The 18,114-nt window shown below is 40.3% G+C and overlaps 4 protein-coding genes across 4 annotated transcripts; 2 read left to right on the top strand and 2 right to left on the bottom strand.

Moving 5' to 3' along the window:
- Positions 1 to 680: 680 nt before the first annotated feature.
- Positions 681 to 5,202, bottom strand: gmnn (geminin DNA replication inhibitor). Its single transcript, XM_050033927.1, has 7 exons — positions 5,134 to 5,202; positions 4,662 to 4,733; positions 3,399 to 3,497; positions 3,135 to 3,285; positions 2,957 to 3,039; positions 1,925 to 2,035; positions 681 to 1,621 (listed from the first exon to the last, which is right to left on the bottom strand). The coding sequence occupies exons 2-7, from the start codon at positions 4,716 to 4,718 to the stop codon at positions 1,379 to 1,381; spliced, it is 744 nt and encodes a 247-aa protein (XP_049889884.1). The 5' UTR covers positions 4,719 to 4,733; positions 5,134 to 5,202; the 3' UTR covers positions 681 to 1,378.
- A 1,579-nt stretch (positions 5,203 to 6,781) lies between these two features.
- On the top strand, positions 6,782 to 11,681 carry c22h6orf62 (chromosome 22 C6orf62 homolog). Its single transcript, XM_050033930.1, has 5 exons — positions 6,782 to 8,401; positions 8,604 to 8,780; positions 8,867 to 8,992; positions 10,101 to 10,235; positions 10,344 to 11,681. Exons 1-5 carry the CDS (start codon positions 8,273 to 8,275, stop codon positions 10,467 to 10,469), a joined length of 693 nt encoding a protein of 230 aa, XP_049889887.1. The 5' UTR covers positions 6,782 to 8,272; the 3' UTR covers positions 10,470 to 11,681.
- Positions 11,681 to 13,289, bottom strand: acot13 (acyl-CoA thioesterase 13). The gene is made up of 3 exons (XM_050033935.1): positions 13,120 to 13,289; positions 12,796 to 12,980; positions 11,681 to 12,039 (listed from the first exon to the last, which is right to left on the bottom strand). Exons 1-3 carry the CDS (start codon positions 13,201 to 13,203, stop codon positions 11,880 to 11,882), a joined length of 429 nt encoding a protein of 142 aa, XP_049889892.1. The 5' UTR covers positions 13,204 to 13,289; the 3' UTR covers positions 11,681 to 11,879.
- Positions 13,290 to 13,488: 199 nt separating this feature from the next.
- On the top strand, positions 13,489 to 16,281 carry tdp2b (tyrosyl-DNA phosphodiesterase 2b). Its single transcript, XM_050033921.1, has 7 exons — positions 13,489 to 13,776; positions 14,040 to 14,161; positions 14,252 to 14,401; positions 15,047 to 15,138; positions 15,230 to 15,348; positions 15,429 to 15,599; positions 15,731 to 16,281. The coding sequence occupies exons 1-7, from the start codon at positions 13,630 to 13,632 to the stop codon at positions 16,010 to 16,012; spliced, it is 1,083 nt and encodes a 360-aa protein (XP_049889878.1). The 5' UTR covers positions 13,489 to 13,629; the 3' UTR covers positions 16,013 to 16,281.
- Positions 16,282 to 18,114: the final 1,833 nt, after the last annotated feature.

Here is an 18,114-nt window from a genome sequence, read left to right as displayed (position 1 = left end):
AAGCCATTCAGATATCTCGTCCCTTCCAGCAAACTCTCCTAGGATGTCTAGATCTAGGACTACTGTCACCTGACTCCACCCAAATGTACAGACTTATTTGATGGGATTTCTGTAAACCAGTCAGTGTTCAACATCATCTCAAGCGATCTGCATTACAGCCACGCCTCCTTTTTTAAAAAAGCATGGCAGACTGTGGCATGGAAGATGTGCAAGGCGCATTCCAGTCTATAAATCATATTGTCAAAGTACATAAATTGTATTTAAACCTTTTAAGTGAGCATGAGATGTTAAATTACTTATAATGCATATAAGAGCTTTTAGTAAGGATTTTTTCAAAAACTTAATATCAGTCCATAAGAATGGGTGGTGAAGCCGAGTGTCACCGGGAAATTAATTGGGTAAGTACTGTTCAGTCCACCAGGGGTCAGCATGCCTGGACAGTCATCGCAAAGCTTGATTTATATATAAATCAAATATTTATTAAATATCTTCAATTTAATAGTGTCCTGGAATTCATGACTGTGGGATCCCTAGAAATTATGCACCAACTGCTCTGCAAGTGCCTGATGGGCACAGCCAGTCAACATTTCATAGTCAATTTCCACAACCCCTTACTTCAATGCAAAAAAAAAACAAAAAAAAACAAGGTTCTTTAAAAAAAAAAAAAAAAAGTGTTTATTTTACATAGGCTTTATGTACAGAACTGCGCCATAACATTGCACATTTTACAGTGTAAACCAACACTTCTAGGCCATGCTCTAGGGCCCCATCTCAATAGGCGTTTTTCACAGCACCCATTTAGACTTGCCATAGGAAGAAAAGCACAGGAGTTAGTCACATGGCTGTCACTGACCATCAAGATGGAGGACCCCACAGGAGTTCAGCTAAGACTTGCATGCTTTCTTTGGTATTAGCAACCAAAAGATGCAACAAATATTATCCTCAATGCTGTGACTTATCAGCAAAGGCTCGGTCTACTCAAGTGTCCCAGTGAGCCAGGACAGTGAGCCAACATGCTGAAACAAACAAAATGGAATTCAGCCATCACTAATTTTCTAAGCTGCACCTGTGCTTTTTGATTGTGACTTGTCAAAATATCTGCTGTGAAAAAGGTCTATACTGGCTAGTACTGAACGCCACTTTACTTGAACTGAAGTTCAGCAAAGCTAAAATCAAAAATAAAAGCAGCCCAATCTGTTCGAAGCTTAAATATAAAATTGCAGGCATTTCAAAACTGTTGCAGTCTGAAGTACATAAACGATTACTTTGAAAAGCCAATTCAGTCAAACAGATGGCCACTTGCTGCTGCCAAAGTACACTTCAGCTAGAGTCTGCTGTAAGCAGGTCAGAGTCCCATGACTTACAAGAGTTGTGCAAGTCAATCCTGCTCTCCTGAGGGTCCAGCTTGTTCATGGTCTGAGGTCACTTCTTCCTCTGGATCACTCAGGCTGCAATCAGAGTCTTCTTTCTCACTCTGACCTGCCACTTCACTGTCATCACACTCCTCCTCCACATCCACATCCACATTATGCTCATCATGCTCATCTTCCTCATCGTCGTCCACATCAAGAGCAATCTCCCGTAGTTGTTCCAGATTGTCTGGGCTCTTCCCAGTCAGCCTCTAAAAAGACATGATACAGTACATTAATCTACATACAAGCAGGTTCCTCAGTGTTGTCTAGTTTTAGTTTACTCAATTATCCTGGTTCTTGTGACGGTTTTATCTCAATGCATGACAATATAATCACTGGAGTAGAGTTAAGGACTTTAGCTTAAGAAAACATTCAGCATGCAAATGCATGTAGCATGACTTGAACTTAAACCAGGTCATCTACCAGTGTAAGAAAAGCTTATGATTAAAATAAAATTATTGTGGGCACAAAAAGTCACACCAGGACATTGAAGTAAATACCAGTGTGCCTACCTCAATCATATCAGCCATATACTGTACATGCTGTGCCAGCTCCTGCAGCTCTTCATTTTCGCACTTGAGCTGTGTTATCTGTTCATCTTTGGCCTCGATGTCTTTGTGCAACTGGTAAAAAAGGAAAGACACTTTAAGCATGATGGACACCAAGCTTGAAAAGGCAAACACACAAGCAGAGCCACAGCAAACGCAAACAAGTATGGTGTGGGGAGGGGAGCTACCCAAAGTTAGGGTTAAAAGCAACATTGTGATAACCAATAACTATGTGACAGAGCAGAGCAGGTCCTGACCTCCCTGGTTACTTCAGCAAAAGTTTGCCAATGCCAAATGTTGAATAAGTATGACTCTAAGACTCGAGTATAATTAATTCTTTTATTGATATTTATTACTTGGCCTTCATAAATATCACACTTTAAGTTGCTGTGACTGGCTAGTTTAGACTCATTCACTGTGGTCAGGGGTTCCTTACACCTGCTGACCCTACTTACTGCAATCAAAATTAATATACCTGCTGTACTTGATTTGTGCATTTACGCTCCATTTTCAACTCTGTGCGTCTGAGAGTGATTGGGAGGCTGCATGTGTCAGTGAGTACTTGAATGAGTGAGTAAGGGGTGTGTGCGTGTGACCAACACGAATAAAGCCAAGGCTTTAACAAATGTTATTTTCAGCGTGTTGCTATATTCTCTAGCAAAACTTGGGCAATACTTGCTTTTTAAAGTGAGTAGGGCACTGTAATCACTGGCTAAATGAGGAAAAAATATAACTGGGCTAACCCTCCGATTTCTTAAAAATAAAAAAATAATCCAACCTAAACTTAGTACAGTTTTATCTTTACAGTACTGGCACCTCAGTACAAGTGCTTTCAAAGTTAAATAAATTGATTTAAAGAGTACATTTATGCGCAAAGTTAATCCAAAATCCAGTGCCAGCTGGACTGGAGCCAACAAAGGTTGAGTCAGTCAGTGGGAGCGTGGGAACAACTCAAGTGACAGGTAAACATTAGCCGTCTCTTAGTGATTAACTCACCTTCTCGTTCTCCTGTAGAACATTGTACAAGGCCTTCCGACGCTCCTCGGCTATCTCTTTCCAGTAGGTGGAAGGAGGCGTTTCTACAACAGTGATAGAAATTTCAGCTCAAGAGAATAATTTTGGGGGTAGGTTCCATGACTCTGTAGTGTGCAGTGCATGGATTAGGAATCCTTACCTACAACCATTAGTTCATACGCTTCATTGGACATGCCATCTGTCAAACACTGAGTTTCTTCTGTTTGTGTGGATTTGACTTCTACCTTCACCCTCTTTGGACCTCTCTGTTCTGCACTCCACTGTTTCCGTTTGGGAACAACCTTTCCCACCTAAAGAGAGAAACAAAGCTGTTTAGAAACCTTTTAAAAATGCTGAAAACACACAAGGTGGCTACTGCTACAGATCACTGGTTCTGAACTATACTGTACTAGCCACAGCATACCTGAGCTGACCTTCCCAAATCTTTGTTGACGGCTGAGGGCTGGAGGACCTGCAGGGTTTGCCTGGGGGGTCCCATTGCCTTTTGAGATGTGAAAAAACTCTGCAAGACAAAAACAAGTTTAGCTTACAGCTGAGTAGATCACAAATCAATTCAATGAGAATTGATAACAAAAAGATTATAACCCTTCCCGGATGAGTCTTGAGAAACTCAACATTGAGTCACATGGGAAACTAACATGACCTGTGTTCTCATTTTCAAAGCCTCTATTCAGCAGGGCTTAGCATCACTTTGCACGGTTTACTTTAGTTACACTGTCACCATGGGAGAGGGCATAAGTGAGGAGGCCAACAACACTGCTGCCATGTGTAACAGGCCCACAGGTGTAGGAATAGGGGCAGGGCCCAAAGTCTTAACAGCCGTGGGAAAGTTTCTCCTCAAGGCTCATTACAGAGGAGCCAACATGCCCACTTTGTTAATGTTTGGCCACAGATTCCCAACACTGCTGGTGTGTTTCAAGCCAAAAAAAGGGTGATCTTTTGGGCTGTGAGGAGGAAATTTCTGAAACTACTTGAGGTTAGAGTCCCACAGGCTGAGGAACCATATTGTTCTCAGTCTAAAGCAAAGTATGGCCTCCAAACAACTTCATTGTACCTGGGTCAAACACTCAATGTAACGGGAAGTACCTATTCATTTATTGCACTGCACCCACTTTTCATATTGTCTGATAGGATCTGTGGTACGGTTCTTGTTTGTCAAAAGGTTTGTATGTGTTCAGTATTTTTGTATTTGTGAAACCGTTTCTGTCCTGGGATGCCAGATTTTTTTATAATAAAGTGAAATCTTAGGTACAGCCATGTATAAATCAAAACAGTTATTTGTTAGGTTTCAGGAGCTAAGAAAGCAAAGTATTTCTCTTGTGTTTGCTTTCAAAATCTCCAGTCTATGCACATGTTAATATATTTCAATTTCTGCCATCTATAGAGCCTTGTCTTTGGAAAAAAGGGGTCTTATGATTAACATCAAGTCATGGCCACAATTTACAAACCTTTAGGGGGTAGATCCTTCTGGTCTGTGGCCCAGTTACACAAATACTGAAATCTACCAGCTGTTAATCATGTGTTAAATGAGCATGTGTGATGAGATTATCCACACCAACAATGGGAAGATACCATGAACCACAGCCCTGAACTTTACAACAACGGTACATTTCAGGCACATTAACTTGAAGGAACACATTTAAAAACAGGACTAATTCACACTCACCTTTATATTCTCATTAGACTTCTGGTGGCTGTGTTTTAGTTTTCCACTGAAACTCATTTTCTTTCAAGAGACCTGTTGGGGAAATAAAAAGACGTCACTACAGACGGTTAACTGTTACACGCGTTTGAGGGAAAACTACCCAAATCAGCTAGCTTGTTGAAAAACGTATAAAAAGGTACCGCTGAGTTAGCACCTTAGTAAGTTTATATTTAAAATGCCACGTGAATTGCTAGACGTGTTAATGTTACCTGTAATGCTAATTAATTAGCTTGTAAAAAGATGTTTATCGTTAAACGTGACGCCACCTCCTGTTTCGGAAACGAACGTTAAGTTAGGAAACACGATCATTTTAGCCACCACTAACGTTACTGAAGCTAACACAGGAGTAGCTAATGTTAGCTAAACTTAAACAGCAGTAGATGTAAAGAGAGATAACACAATATTAAAGTATTAAAAGATTAAATCTCCTTACCGTTGGTGTGAAGGACTACAGCGCAGGAGTGCCTTTTCTTTTCTCTTCTCTGCTGGATCCCGCGCCAGGGACTTAAATACGCCTACTCGGTCACGTGACAAATACAGCGCTACTCGCGAGGAAGTTGCTGTTTCTTCTTCTTTTCTTTTTTTCCAAAATACTTTATTTATAACAAAGAGGTATACAACACTTGTCATACAAGGGAAGAAAAATCATGCTAGAGGGTATTAAAAGCCCATTAATATTAAGTTAAGAAAATATATGTCCCTTAAAATACTGAAAGCTTTTGTAGTTTTTTTTTGCTCTTAACATCTTCTAACAAGGTGTCAGCCTACTGCTTGGGTTCATCAATAAACCGGTTCAAGCAGGGTTTGAAGTCAGACCATTTAGATTTGTGGATATAGAATTTACTAGTAATGTTCAGAAGCTAATTAATATAGGCAATATTGCTATCCACCCCACAGGACACAAAATGTCACAGCTCATTGAAGATATTAAACTGTATATTAATGCCCATTTTACTATGTATAAATTCTTTCATATCTGTTCAAAGCAAACTAGAATGATCATAGTGAATCCAGATATGAAATATAGTTTGCCTATCTGAATTACAAAAAGCATATGTAGGCTATAATCTATATTTATCTTAAATCTCTCCAACACTTCTTTAGCTGGGTAAATTGTTTCTAATATTTTGACGGATACTTCTGTCACTTTATTATTGATATACAACAAGCCTTTTCCCACTGTAAATCACCTAAGAGAGAAGACATTGGTTGCAGGAGGTGTAACACAGTCCAAAGGCAATCTTGAAATCTTGTTAAATCTTAATCTTGTAGACTAATTGTTGTTGTTGTTGTTGTTGTTGTTGCTGTTGTGGCGTCTTGTGTTATAGTTTTATTGTTGCTGCTACTTTTATTGTTGCAGTGATTTGTTGTTGTGTTGTCTTGATGTTGTTAATGCTGAGGTCGTTGTGTCATGTATATGTTCTCTTTTGTAAATGTGTTTTTTATACATTAGTGTCTTTTAGCAGGGAAATTATTCTCTGTTTCCTGCCCAGGGACTACAGATGAAAATTAGCTAATAGCCAGCTCTGGTGCAGCTAAGTAGCTGCACTGTCCCTGTTAAATAAATAAATAAATAAATAAATAAATAAATAAATGAGTTAAAATAAAAAAAATAAAAAATAGAAGAATATGTATTATATATATAATATTAAAATAATAAATAAATAGCGAAATATATAAATATTTTCTTTCTTTTTAAAAAAAGACATAAAGTTCAATTAAAAGCCAGGCTAACAAGGTAGGTCTTGAGTTTGCTTTTAAAAACATCAAATATGCTTAGAGCTTATAATGTTCATTTCCATAGGATCACAATTCTTAAAAACTGAAGAAAAGAGAGAGTGACAACATCAAAAATAATAATAGCATATTATTATTTCTGAGGAAATTCTGAATATGACAGCAACATACCATTTTTGTTTAGCAACTGACCCACCAAAAAATACATTGTCAAACCATGATCGATAAAAATGTGATTTTTATTTTTATTTTTAATTTTTAATTTTAAACAGCCTTATTATTTCGGATAATGTGCCGCTGTTGTTTTTTTCCTCGTGCGGTCACGTGTCAACCTACGTCACATCTTTGTAGTTGCCTGCGCAGCCATTTTGGGGAGGCTGTGGATCGCCGAGCTTGCGTGTGCCATTACCAGCTGCCCCCAAAAACACACAAAGAAACCAAACGGACAAACGTTGGACGACACGCCGTGAAATATGGGCCCGCCGGGAGACAGAACACGCCACATGTCGACTGAAAGAACGGAGGATTTCAGCTGGATTGTCGATTTATCTTGACATGGCATGCAGCAGGGCGAGTCGGGGGTTGTGACGACTGAAGAAAAGAAGAGAAAGAAAACAAGCGCAGCAAACACCTCGAAACTTCAGACGCGGAAAGGGGCTGATTTTGTCTAGCTAACGTTCGCCATTCAGCGTTTGTCGTTGGTTGGCTGTCGATTCCCTAGCTGGTTTTTGTCCGCGACGTTCTTGACAAGACACGACTGAGGCAAATTATACCTAGCTAAAATGCTGAGCACAAGCAAAACCAGTTAGTCGGTCAACCCTGCAGGTCTCTTGACTCTCACAGCACTGGCAGTCGCACTGAACCTGGCGAGAAAATGTAAACGCGTGGAAAGATGACTGTACGCTAGTTAGCCAACCACACATAGGCCTCAATTAAGCCAATCAGTCAGAAGATAAGATGTAGCTATATCGTTGGTTCACTACTAGTTAGTGTTGGAAGTGAAAGCCTAGATTAGCTTGCTAGCTCACCTTAGCTAGTGTGCTAAAAATACGCCCACATCATGACTATCAGCAGTGGCAGCACCGCAGGCCGTGGGCCAAATGAGTGGCAGTAAAAGTCAAGGAAATGTCAAGGTACTTTCGCAGTAGTCTTCGATGTTACCCGGTGCCAACATCTCCTGGCATCTGTATTTACCTGCCATGTTCGTCTGTATCCCCAATCCGCCTGTAACACGCACATAACGCAGTCTCTACAGAGAAACACACACAAAAGGATAGCCATGGATGAGGGACTTTGAAATGACCCCAATAATAGAATATTTGTCTGCTTGCTAGTCTCTGTAGTCCTCAATTTCACTAGCAAAAATATATTGCCGGTATGGGTTTTTACAGTAGCAGCTATTTCTGTTGAGTTAAGTAACATTTTCAGAGGAAAAGTTAGTCAAATTTGAGTTGCTCTTTCATTTAAATCTCTGTTGTAATCCCTTGTCGATGGCAGGTTGAAAAAAAAAGATCATTTGGCTTAAAAGTCATGTCTTAAAACATGGATTTCTGAACAAGTAATACGGAGATGTAGTCTTAGCTTGTCGACCATTCCCCTCCTCAACACTGCCCTTTTACAAAAATTAAAAATGACTTAGTTTTGTTTCTGATTTGTTGACCTCCTCAGTCGGTAGTTAGTGGGTATTTTACAGATCTAGCCTAGAGTTGTTCGATGCGTTAATTCTGCAAAGGGTATCAAGCTCCATCCGTTATCCAGCGTACAAATACAAAAGTAGAGAGTGTAGCCAAAATATTCTGCACAAGAGAAGAAGACACTACCATCAAAATCTAACCATGGGGGACCCAACTTCACGAAGAAATCAAACAAGAAATCGACTTCGAGCTCAACTTCGGAAGAAAAGGGAGTCTTTGGCTGATCAGTTTGACTTCAAGATTTATATAGCCTTCGTTTTCAAAGAAAAGGTTTGTCAGTGAAATGGAAGAATACAGTAATCTATGACGCAATCTTAAATCACACTCATCTCTCACACTTTAAAATAATTTTCTTAAGTGCGTATTCATTACAGGTTTAACTGTCTGATCCAGATTTGTTCTTTTTCATACGATCAAAGCAAAATGATGACTTAAAATATGTGTGTTTTGTATCTGTGATTTGTCATTACAGAAGAAGAAGTCTGCACTTTTTGAGGTAGCTGAAGTGGTGCCAGTGATGACCAACAACTATGAAGAAAACATCTTACGAGGTGTGCGAGATTCCAGCTACTCTCTCGAGAGTTCGATAGAACTCCTGCAAAAAGATGTTGTGCAACTACACGCCCCCCGATACCAGTCAATGCGAAGGGTAAGTGAGTGAACCATCTTGGGGGAAGGGATAGCTTGAGGAGAAGAAAATCCAGTTGTGTTTCACACTGTTCTCTCTTCTCACAGGATGTGATAGGCTGCACACAGGAGATGGACTTCATGCTTTGGCCACGCAACGATATTGAGAAGATTGTCTGTCTGCTGTTCTCCAGATGGAAGGGGGCCGATGATGAACCCTTTAGGCCTGTTCAGGTCAGAGCTTGGCCAATGCCAGTCCAATTAAACTAATTCAAATGTTCTATTTCAACCAAACAAATAAAACTCACACTCAGTTTACAACAACTTATACTTTTTTTCAAGCTTGGTGACGATTTTGAAGTAGTATTGATTTGTTTGTCTCCCCCTGCAAAATTCAGCAAGAGTAAAACCAGAAGTTTTAGGTCTACATGTATAAAATAGTCTAGGAAGAATAACAAAAGAGCTGCTCTCTGGCAAGGCATTCATCGTTATGTCTAAAAAATACACTTATCATCATATTTAGCCATGACTGTCAGTTTTTGTTTAATGAAAATAATCTTTTTGTGCATACTGCAATAATTCAATTTTCACAATGTAGACATTTCCCATTGTCCAGTATCAAAAATATTAATTTAGCAATTAATTGTGATTGGGTTATCATCCTGCCCTTGTCTGGATGTAACAAAATGTACTTCATGGCAAAGGTTGTGTTAAACTATCTACTATCGACAGTCATAATCTATTATTATCTGTCATTTAACCTTTAGCTGATAAATGTTATCAGTAGCAACCTGCTTGTTTCATTCTCCACCACATCAAGCCCTCTGTTTTCAGAGGGCTTGATATTTAATATTTAAAATAAGTAAAATCTTGTGTCATTGTAAAGCTGCATGCAGAATATTGATTTTCTTGGCCCATCCTCACCCTGTTCTAGCTCTGTTTATCATGAGACTGCTGCAGGACTGTAAGCTCCAAACTAGAGACCGTTTGTGAGAACATTTTGATTCTCAGCTGCAGTGATAATTTGCAATGGTATGTAGCTATATAGCCTACCAATGCAATGGCTAAAGCAAAGGGATAACCTATTTGGCTAAAGCCAGCTAGACAATAAGGTCATATACGCGAAATCCAAGACAAGACAATAGCTAATTAATATGCACATGCAACAAACTGGAAAGGGGTGTGAATTACTTAAGTTACTTTATATTACCCTCAGTGTTCTTATCTGTCAAAATGACAGGCAGCCTTCAGGTTTTTTTTATCATTGTCAAACAGGGATGGAAAATATTCAGTTAACGGGACTTCTGCGTCTTGGCTCACAAGTTTTTCCTCTGACTTACAGGCCAAGTTCGAATTTCATCATGGAGACTACGAGAAGCAGTGCTTGCATGCTCTGAGTCGTAAAGACAAGGCTGGAATGGTCATGAACAACCCAACTCAGTCTGTATTTCTCTTCATGGATAGACAGCACTTACAGGTGAGTCAGTCCACTAATTATAATGTCATTGATCTGATCAAATCAAACATCAGACCGTGTCCCAGCACACACCTCACCACTAATGTTCTCTGTCCACCTCTCTTGCAGACTCCTAAAACCAAGGCCACAGTGTTCAAGTTGTGCAGCCTCTGCCTATACTTGCCCCAGGACCAGCTGACCTGCTGGGGTGTGGGAGACATCGAGGATCACCTCCGCCCATACATGCCTGATTAGGGCTTCCTGCATCACCCAGCCACATAGGGAAAAGCCCTTCCCCTCCCTCCTGCCTAAGCCTTCAGAAGCAAAATGATGTACTCATCTCCACCCGTTTCCTTTTAAAAGATTTGAACTTGTGCTTGGATCTCTCCTTTTTTTTGTTACCTACTCGTTCTCCCCTCCCTGACCTGAAGCTGATTCAGTTCCCATCCTTGTTATTTTCACGCTCCCAATGTTCCTCCTCTTCTTTCTGCCATTTTTGGATTGGTCCCCCCCCCATTTTTTCTTTTACTCCCTCTTCATTCCCTCCTACTCACTCATCCATTTTTTGTTCATTTGAACCTGCACGAACATTGATTTTGAGTGGTTGGTTGTTCTCTTGGAGCCGCACTGTCAACAGCACCGGTCATTGAAGGAACTCTTTATGTTGCATCAAAACAGGAACAAACAATACACAGGTCTTCACGGTGGTTCTCAGACGGACGTGTTTTATATCCTTGTTGTCATATGAAATGATTGTTAAAGCTTGTTATGTAATGTCAATGGGGGTTCTAGAACAACTTTACACAATCTTTTGACCAAGGACAGGTGTGAATAGGTGTTAATACACCTTTATAAGTAAAGAAAACAAGATGAACAATATTTGTCAAATCATATGGTGTAGGTATTGCTTCTTAAAAACCGCCTTAGTTTTTTTGCTGGACTTTTAAAAAATGTTTTGTGTCATTTGCTTTTCTCTGAAACATGCTAGGCAGGCCTTTGCTAAAATCTTGAGTGACTTGAAAGGCATTGTACACAAAGTTGAGACATGTTGGTTGGATGTTGAAGGCCATTGTCACCGTTCAAGCCGTTCATGCACCGTTCATTTGAGCTACTGAAATCTGATGTTTTATGTTTTGTTTTACTTGGGATGTGGGTTGGTGAGAAATGGTGACCTACTTAATGTTTAACATACCTAACAAAAGTTGCTGAAAGCTTACTGATTTTTGTTTAATTTGACCTACTAAAATTAAGGTAATTTGCTGCCATGCTCATCAAATTAAAATTGGGTTTTGCAGGCTTGCTTGTCAAAGAATATGAAGTACATAGTACATATAATTTTGCTCCTTGTTGATTCAGTGTGTTCAGTTGAAAGGGTATAAGGCGTGTAACTTCTGTTTTTTTTTCTGTTGATTCTCAAATCAATACTGCTGAGCATATCCCAATACAATGCAAATTCTGAAAGCATAACTTGTCTATTTGTTTTATTGCATGTGCATGAAACAATACAATTTATACAGTAGTGAGGTCAGGACTGATTTTTCCCTAGAGGTGTTAGTGTCTAACTGATGATGACAAATACCTAACAGACTGGTAACACCAGTCACTTCCTTGTTCTGACATCAGTATACTTATGTTATATACAGACAGGCACATGTGGGAGACAGTTCAGCTGCTGCCAAGGTGTTTCGTGTGTCTCCCCTGTGCAATGAGCTTCCCTGTGGCCTTATTGGTGAGGTCCACTGTGGCGAACGCCAGCGTCCGTCCTGCCTTCAGCACCTGAGCCGTGATGAGTATGTCCTCTCCTATCTTGGCAGCATTCATGTATCTGTAAGACATTGACATTTGTTGCCGGTCATTTGCAGTTTATGAAGTTAATCTTTGTAATCTCTGTTTTAGAAACATTTGGTTCATATTCTGCCACAAAAAACGTACACATTATGGTATTTTCTGTGCTAACTGAAGTATTTTAAGGCTCAGTATGTATACATTTTATCACTTTAGGCCAAAAAAAATATGACGGTTAACTGAAGGATTAAACTACTTTAGAGATCTTTTTTAGTGATCTAAGTATTTCTACAATTCTGGCTACAGCCATACTTGATATCAAATGTTATTACACGTTAAGAAGCTGCACCCATTTTGAAAAATGAAAAATGCATGCATGTTATTCCTATTATCTAAAGCTGTCCAAAAATATTAGTAAACATGAACAAATCCGAAAGCTAGAGGGCTAAAACTCAATATTTCTGATGTCACAGGGTACAAAGTCTGATGGTGCTCCATACACAGTGAACAAGGAAAGATGTTAGCGATGACACCGAGAGCACCCAGGGGGATGTTCTCAGTATATGGGTACGTTTTCTATTTCAGAACTGAGGACACTACAATAGCAAAAAGCTTAATTGGGTATAAAAAAAGAAAAACATTATGTGGGTCCACAAAATCAGTCTCCCATTCATTGTCTATGGAGCAGCTCCAGACTTCCTACCCTGTGACATCACAAGTGTCCATTTAAATTCTACAGGTGATGCCACGATTTGTGAGCACCAGTGGAGCCCCTCTGAGCTTTTCACAGACTCACGTTATGTTCATATCCACACTGACTCCTGGAGCTCCCCTCTCACTGTACATGATAGCCAAGGTGGAGATGTCATCGATGAGGGTGGCTGTCATCCCGCCGTGAAGCGTTCCTCCCCGGTTGGTGTGCTCCTCGTCCACCCGCATCTCACACACCACCTTACCCGGGCTGGCAGACAAAACCTCCACCTGAGGGAAACACATGCAGCAGCTGTGACGGTGCAGGAATTCGAGGTAGCGCGTTGTGCTCAAAAGTGACGTACAAAGTGTACTCACAAAGAAAAACGAATAAAACGATTGCGTAATGTTGCAGAGGGTGTATCTTTACCTTACTTGTGACTCTGTCGAAACCTCGAGTTTTCGCCATTGCTCTCATTATTTGTTTCACCGTATTTAAAGACATTGAAGCCATATTTAACGCTAATGAATGTGGCCAATGTCAAACTTCTGTTTACGTCGTACCGGAAATTGTTGCGTTCGATAAATCGTCCGGGTGAAACTTGAAGCTAATCTGCTAGCTAAACATCGTCACGGTTAGATGTGTTGCAAAGTCTGTTAAGAATTTAAACAGCGCCACAAAATAAAAATAATATGTGGCTATATTCATTAATAACTGCACATATAAACTAGAGTTGCTGACTTTTAATTAAACAAAGTGTAGTTTGCTGCGCGGAGATTGGTTGTAGTTAACAGATTCACCCGGAAGCCTTTCAGTGGTACACCTGAGATAACTTGCAGAGAAAAAAAATGTTTGGACTGAATTCTGCTTGTCCTGTGTAACGTTGTTGATTAAAGCAAAGTAATCTAGTATCTTTGATTAAAGTACCGGCTAGATAAGATGGCGTCTACATCTGACGCGGACACACGGCCTGTTTCTAATGTAGAAGAAGACAGAAGTCGCCTCTGCGATGAGTTTGCTGTGATAACAGGAACTGATACCGCTGTGGCTCAGTGCTACATGGCTGAGAATAACTGGGAGATGGAGGTACAGTAGCTACTGAGCCCTCATAGATGGGACTAAACGTTACCTGGCTAGGTTACTGTTGCAGCTAGATACATAGTACTACAGCTGGTAGCCAATATGACAAGTTAATAGTCCAGTTCAACACTGCTGCATCTTATAGGGATGAATAGTTTAGCATCTGAGGATAAAAAGAAGTGATTATAAATGTTTGAATGTGTTGTGAGTGGTATCAACATTTTCAGGCAGTTGGCCCAGATGAACTTTTCCCATCACTTGTCTTTCAGAGAGCTTTAAACTCATTCTTTGAGGCTGATTTGGAGAAGGCATTTGATGAAGACTTTCCAGACAGTGAGGCCAGCCCCGAAAAGAAGAAGCATAAGATTGAAGAAAAACCTCCAGGAGAGTGGTAAGTCTGCAGTCTCTCCTCCTTTGTCGCTGTCCAAGGAACTGTGTGTGTTGAGGTTCCATATTAATAACAGTCTCTGAAAATTCCCAGTATAGATTTGACCGGAGAGAGTCCAGCCTCCACACACAAACCCCCAGAAGAAGATGACAATAAACTGTCACTGATCTCCTGGAACGTGGATGGACTTGACACAGACAACCTTGGAGAGCGTGCCAGAGGCCTGTGCTCCTACTTAGTCCTGTAAGCTTGTGTGTATACACTATTTATTGGCATCACTTGATGTTTTATTTGTGGTGAGCAATCCAAACTTTTTAAGTGGAGATATAATGTGTAGGGAACAAATGGCATGGCAGTTTTCAAAGGGGTGCCTTGAGCTCTCACCTCAAGATATCTGACTGAAACAGGGTTCTATGGGTGCCCACAAGTCTCCCCTGAACATTAGAGGGCTTGTTCCCAGGAAATGTTTTGTTTCTTACAATCAATGTACTCTTTCAATTAAAGCTGTATGTTTGTCTTTTAAAGTAAAAAGACAGCCAGCCTATTTGAAGAACAATGAATTGCCTAACATAAGTATATGGAGATACATGACACAACTCAAAATGTACCAGATTAGTCCATGCATTTCAGATAATTACTAATACTAACTGTAAAACAAGAAACCAAAGTATATCAGTTGTGATTTCTTATCTCAAAATCTTCTTCTAGCCCATGCACTCAGCATAATCGTATTCCTGAAATTCAGTTATGGCTCTTGGTTTTGGTGTGCCAGTCTAAGATATTCAGAGGTACAATCTTGCCACCCTAATGAAAAATATTTGGGGGTGCCACTGTGTGTAAAAGGCAGAGGCTGATAGTATTTAAAAGGTGAATCTTGTCTTCATGTAGATACACTCCTGACGTGGTGTTCCTACAGGAGCTCATTCCGCCTTACGTCCAGTACCTGAGGAAGCGGGCTGTCAGCTACCTCATCATTGAAGGTACGGTACACTGTGTCATGCAGCATGTGGGATAAACTGTGGGTGAGCTCCATAGTATAAACTATCCCTCCTCTTGACTTGTGCTGACCAGGTGGTGAAGATAATTACTTCACTGGGATGATGCTCAAGAAGTCGCGGGTCAAGCTTGTGGAGAGCGAGATAATACCTTACCCCACTACTCAAATGATGAGGAATCTGCTCGTAGCTCAGGTTCGTGCACACACAGTTGTTGAAATACTCACTGCCATGTTGAGCTCACCTTACAAAGTTGTATTTCTTTGCGGAATCAGGTGACTTTTAAAGGCCAGAAGCTGTGTCTGATGACGTCCCACCTGGAGAGCTGTAAAGGCCAAGCAGGGGAGCGGATGAAACAGCTGCGAGTGGTGATGCAAAGGATGAGAGAGGCTCCTGACGATGTCACCGTCCTCTTTGGAGGGGACACAAACCTCAGGGATACTGAGGTTAGTCACTAGTCTTTATATTATGTGTGACTTGAAAAAATATGATGTGTGATGGCTAAAAACAGGCAAGTTATGGTTGTCAGTTTTCCCCCATAGCTCTTTAATAATTATTGTCCTGGACTCTGTCTCAGGTCGCCAAGGTGGGTCTGCCCCCCAGTGTCTGCGACGTGTGGGAGCAACTGGGAAAACAAGAGCACTGCCGCTACACATGGGATACCAAAGCCAACAGCAACAAAAATGTCCCTTACATCAGCCGCTGCCGCTTCGACCGGGTCTACCTCCGCCCAGCCACCAAGGACGGCATCCCACGCCTGGCCCCTGACCACATGGCCCTGGTGGGTCTGGAGAAGCTGGACTGTAAACGCTTCACTAGTGATCACTGGGGAATCTACTGTAGCTTCTCTGCTGCATAGAAATGCACGAAATAACCTGAATGTGCCAGTTTTCTACCAACTGCTCTAGTTTGTTTTGTGTGTTTGACAGTCCCAGCACGGACATTGTCAGTGCTGGATTCAGACCACAGAAACATTTTATCTGTGCAAGATGTTCTGACCTCATCTGAGGTTTGTTACCTGTAAATCTTATCTTCTAATTTCATTTCTCTTGCTGAAGTCTCTTCCCAAGTTTTTTTTTTAAAAGTTAGATAAATGTAGAATGTACCAATAAATGTTAAAATATCAAAGTTTGCAGCACTGTGTGTGTAGTATGGGCATCTGACCACTAGAGAGCACTACAGAGTTGAATTGCAATTGTTAAAAAAAATGACATTTTCTGGTAGCCAGAGGCTCAGTATTTACAATGAAATAAATAAAATCAGTCTGAGAATTAAACCTGCAGTTTAAGCTGTAGGTCCATAAAACATGACACAACAGCAAATCATCAGACAAATAAGAAATTAAAATCATAGGGTGGATTTGTTGATGCATTTGCAGCTGGTTTAGTACTATTATTTATTTACATTATTAATTACACCTGTAGTTTTCCTAACGTGTCATGTAAAAAGGCCTATGAGAATGATAATGTAAATTATGATTTAATAGCACCTATAATCTACAGTTCTACATTATGACCTTACTTCTACCCCAAAACCAGATGTAACCTCGTCCTCACAGTCTCTGCCACAACACTGTCAAGACGTCTGCCTCACCTCCTTCTGTAATGCACCCTTCAGATTTGAGAGTGTGTTTTCATGTTAGCTCGGTGAGCAGACAGCACAGTTTTTTACAGCACAGTCACAGCGAGCAGAGAAGAGCTGACCTTAGGAGGGAACACAGATGCGACTCTTCCCTGGGAGCAGGCGTCATCAGAACAGGCCTCCCTCCCCCGTTTGTCCCCCACTCACTGGTTCCTGATAAGCAAGGACACATGAGCAAAGTCCGTCCAGCTCTAATGAGTTCACCTAAAGCTTAAAACACATTCAATGAGTGTTCCTTTTTTTTTTTTTTTTTTAATCTGAGCCTGACTGTTTTCATACAACCTCACACTGTGCCACAAATTGACACAATTATCTCATTTTTTTTTTTCAGCTTGCTTTGTTGATTGGATGGGACAAAGTTAGAACTGAACCTTCAAGTTTTTATGCAGCTGCAAAACAAATACAGATATAATTATTTATTGTCTTTTTTTTGGACATATAAAAAAAAAAATGATCCAAAGATGTAGTGCTAACAGTAGGTCGCTCTGTGAAAGGGGTACCACCTCTAGCTCTGGCAATGCATTTCACTTTATTGATCATCACAATCACTACATGCTAGAACACTGATGGGTGTGGTGGAGTGGAGAGAATTTTAAGAGCAGTGGAGTAAGACAAAATGAAAATGCAAAGGCCATTTTGGGCCCAATACAAAAAAAGAAAGAAAGGAGAAGACAGTTATTACTGAGGTTCAGCGATATTGTTTATTTTTACCATTGTTTTCTTACCTAAGATGTTGATTGATTGATTGATTGATTGATTGATTGATTGATTGATTTCTCATTAGGTTTTGTTTTTTGTTTGTGATAAGTTCTAAAAATCAAATACAATCTCAATGTCTCTTGCAGTGTCTCCTCCTCACCTTTGCTTTATCTTGTTGCCACCTGTGAGTTACCTGGGTTCAGGTGTGCTTCACGCAGGTGAAAGGGTGTGGCCGGTAGGAAACAAAGGAGCAGGGATTTGTTTGGGGAGGGTTTCCTAATTTTGTTGGGGAAAGAGGAAAGCAGAATGGGGTGGAGTGGAGACAGCCTGCCTTGGGAGGAGAATAAACTTTAATGGACTCGTGTTTGTGGTGATTCCTGAACCGTGTCTGTGTGACATAAAAAATTGCATACAAACACCAAAGTATAGTACTACACTGAAAATGGCAGACAAAAGTCATATTATAGTATGACATCAAAAACGTCATTAAAACGACATAGTATAGTATGTCGTCAAAAATGTCATAAAAATGTCATAGTATAGTATGTCGTCAAAAATGTCATGAAAACGTCATAGTATAGTATGTTGTCAAAAATATCATAAAAAAGTCATAGTATAGTA

Source organism: Epinephelus moara, chromosome 22 (assembly GCF_006386435.1).
Source record: "Epinephelus moara isolate mb chromosome 22, YSFRI_EMoa_1.0, whole genome shotgun sequence".
Lineage (NCBI taxonomy): Eukaryota > Metazoa > Chordata > Actinopteri > Perciformes > Serranidae > Epinephelus > Epinephelus moara.
This window is presented reverse-complemented; position numbering and strand designations above follow the sequence as displayed.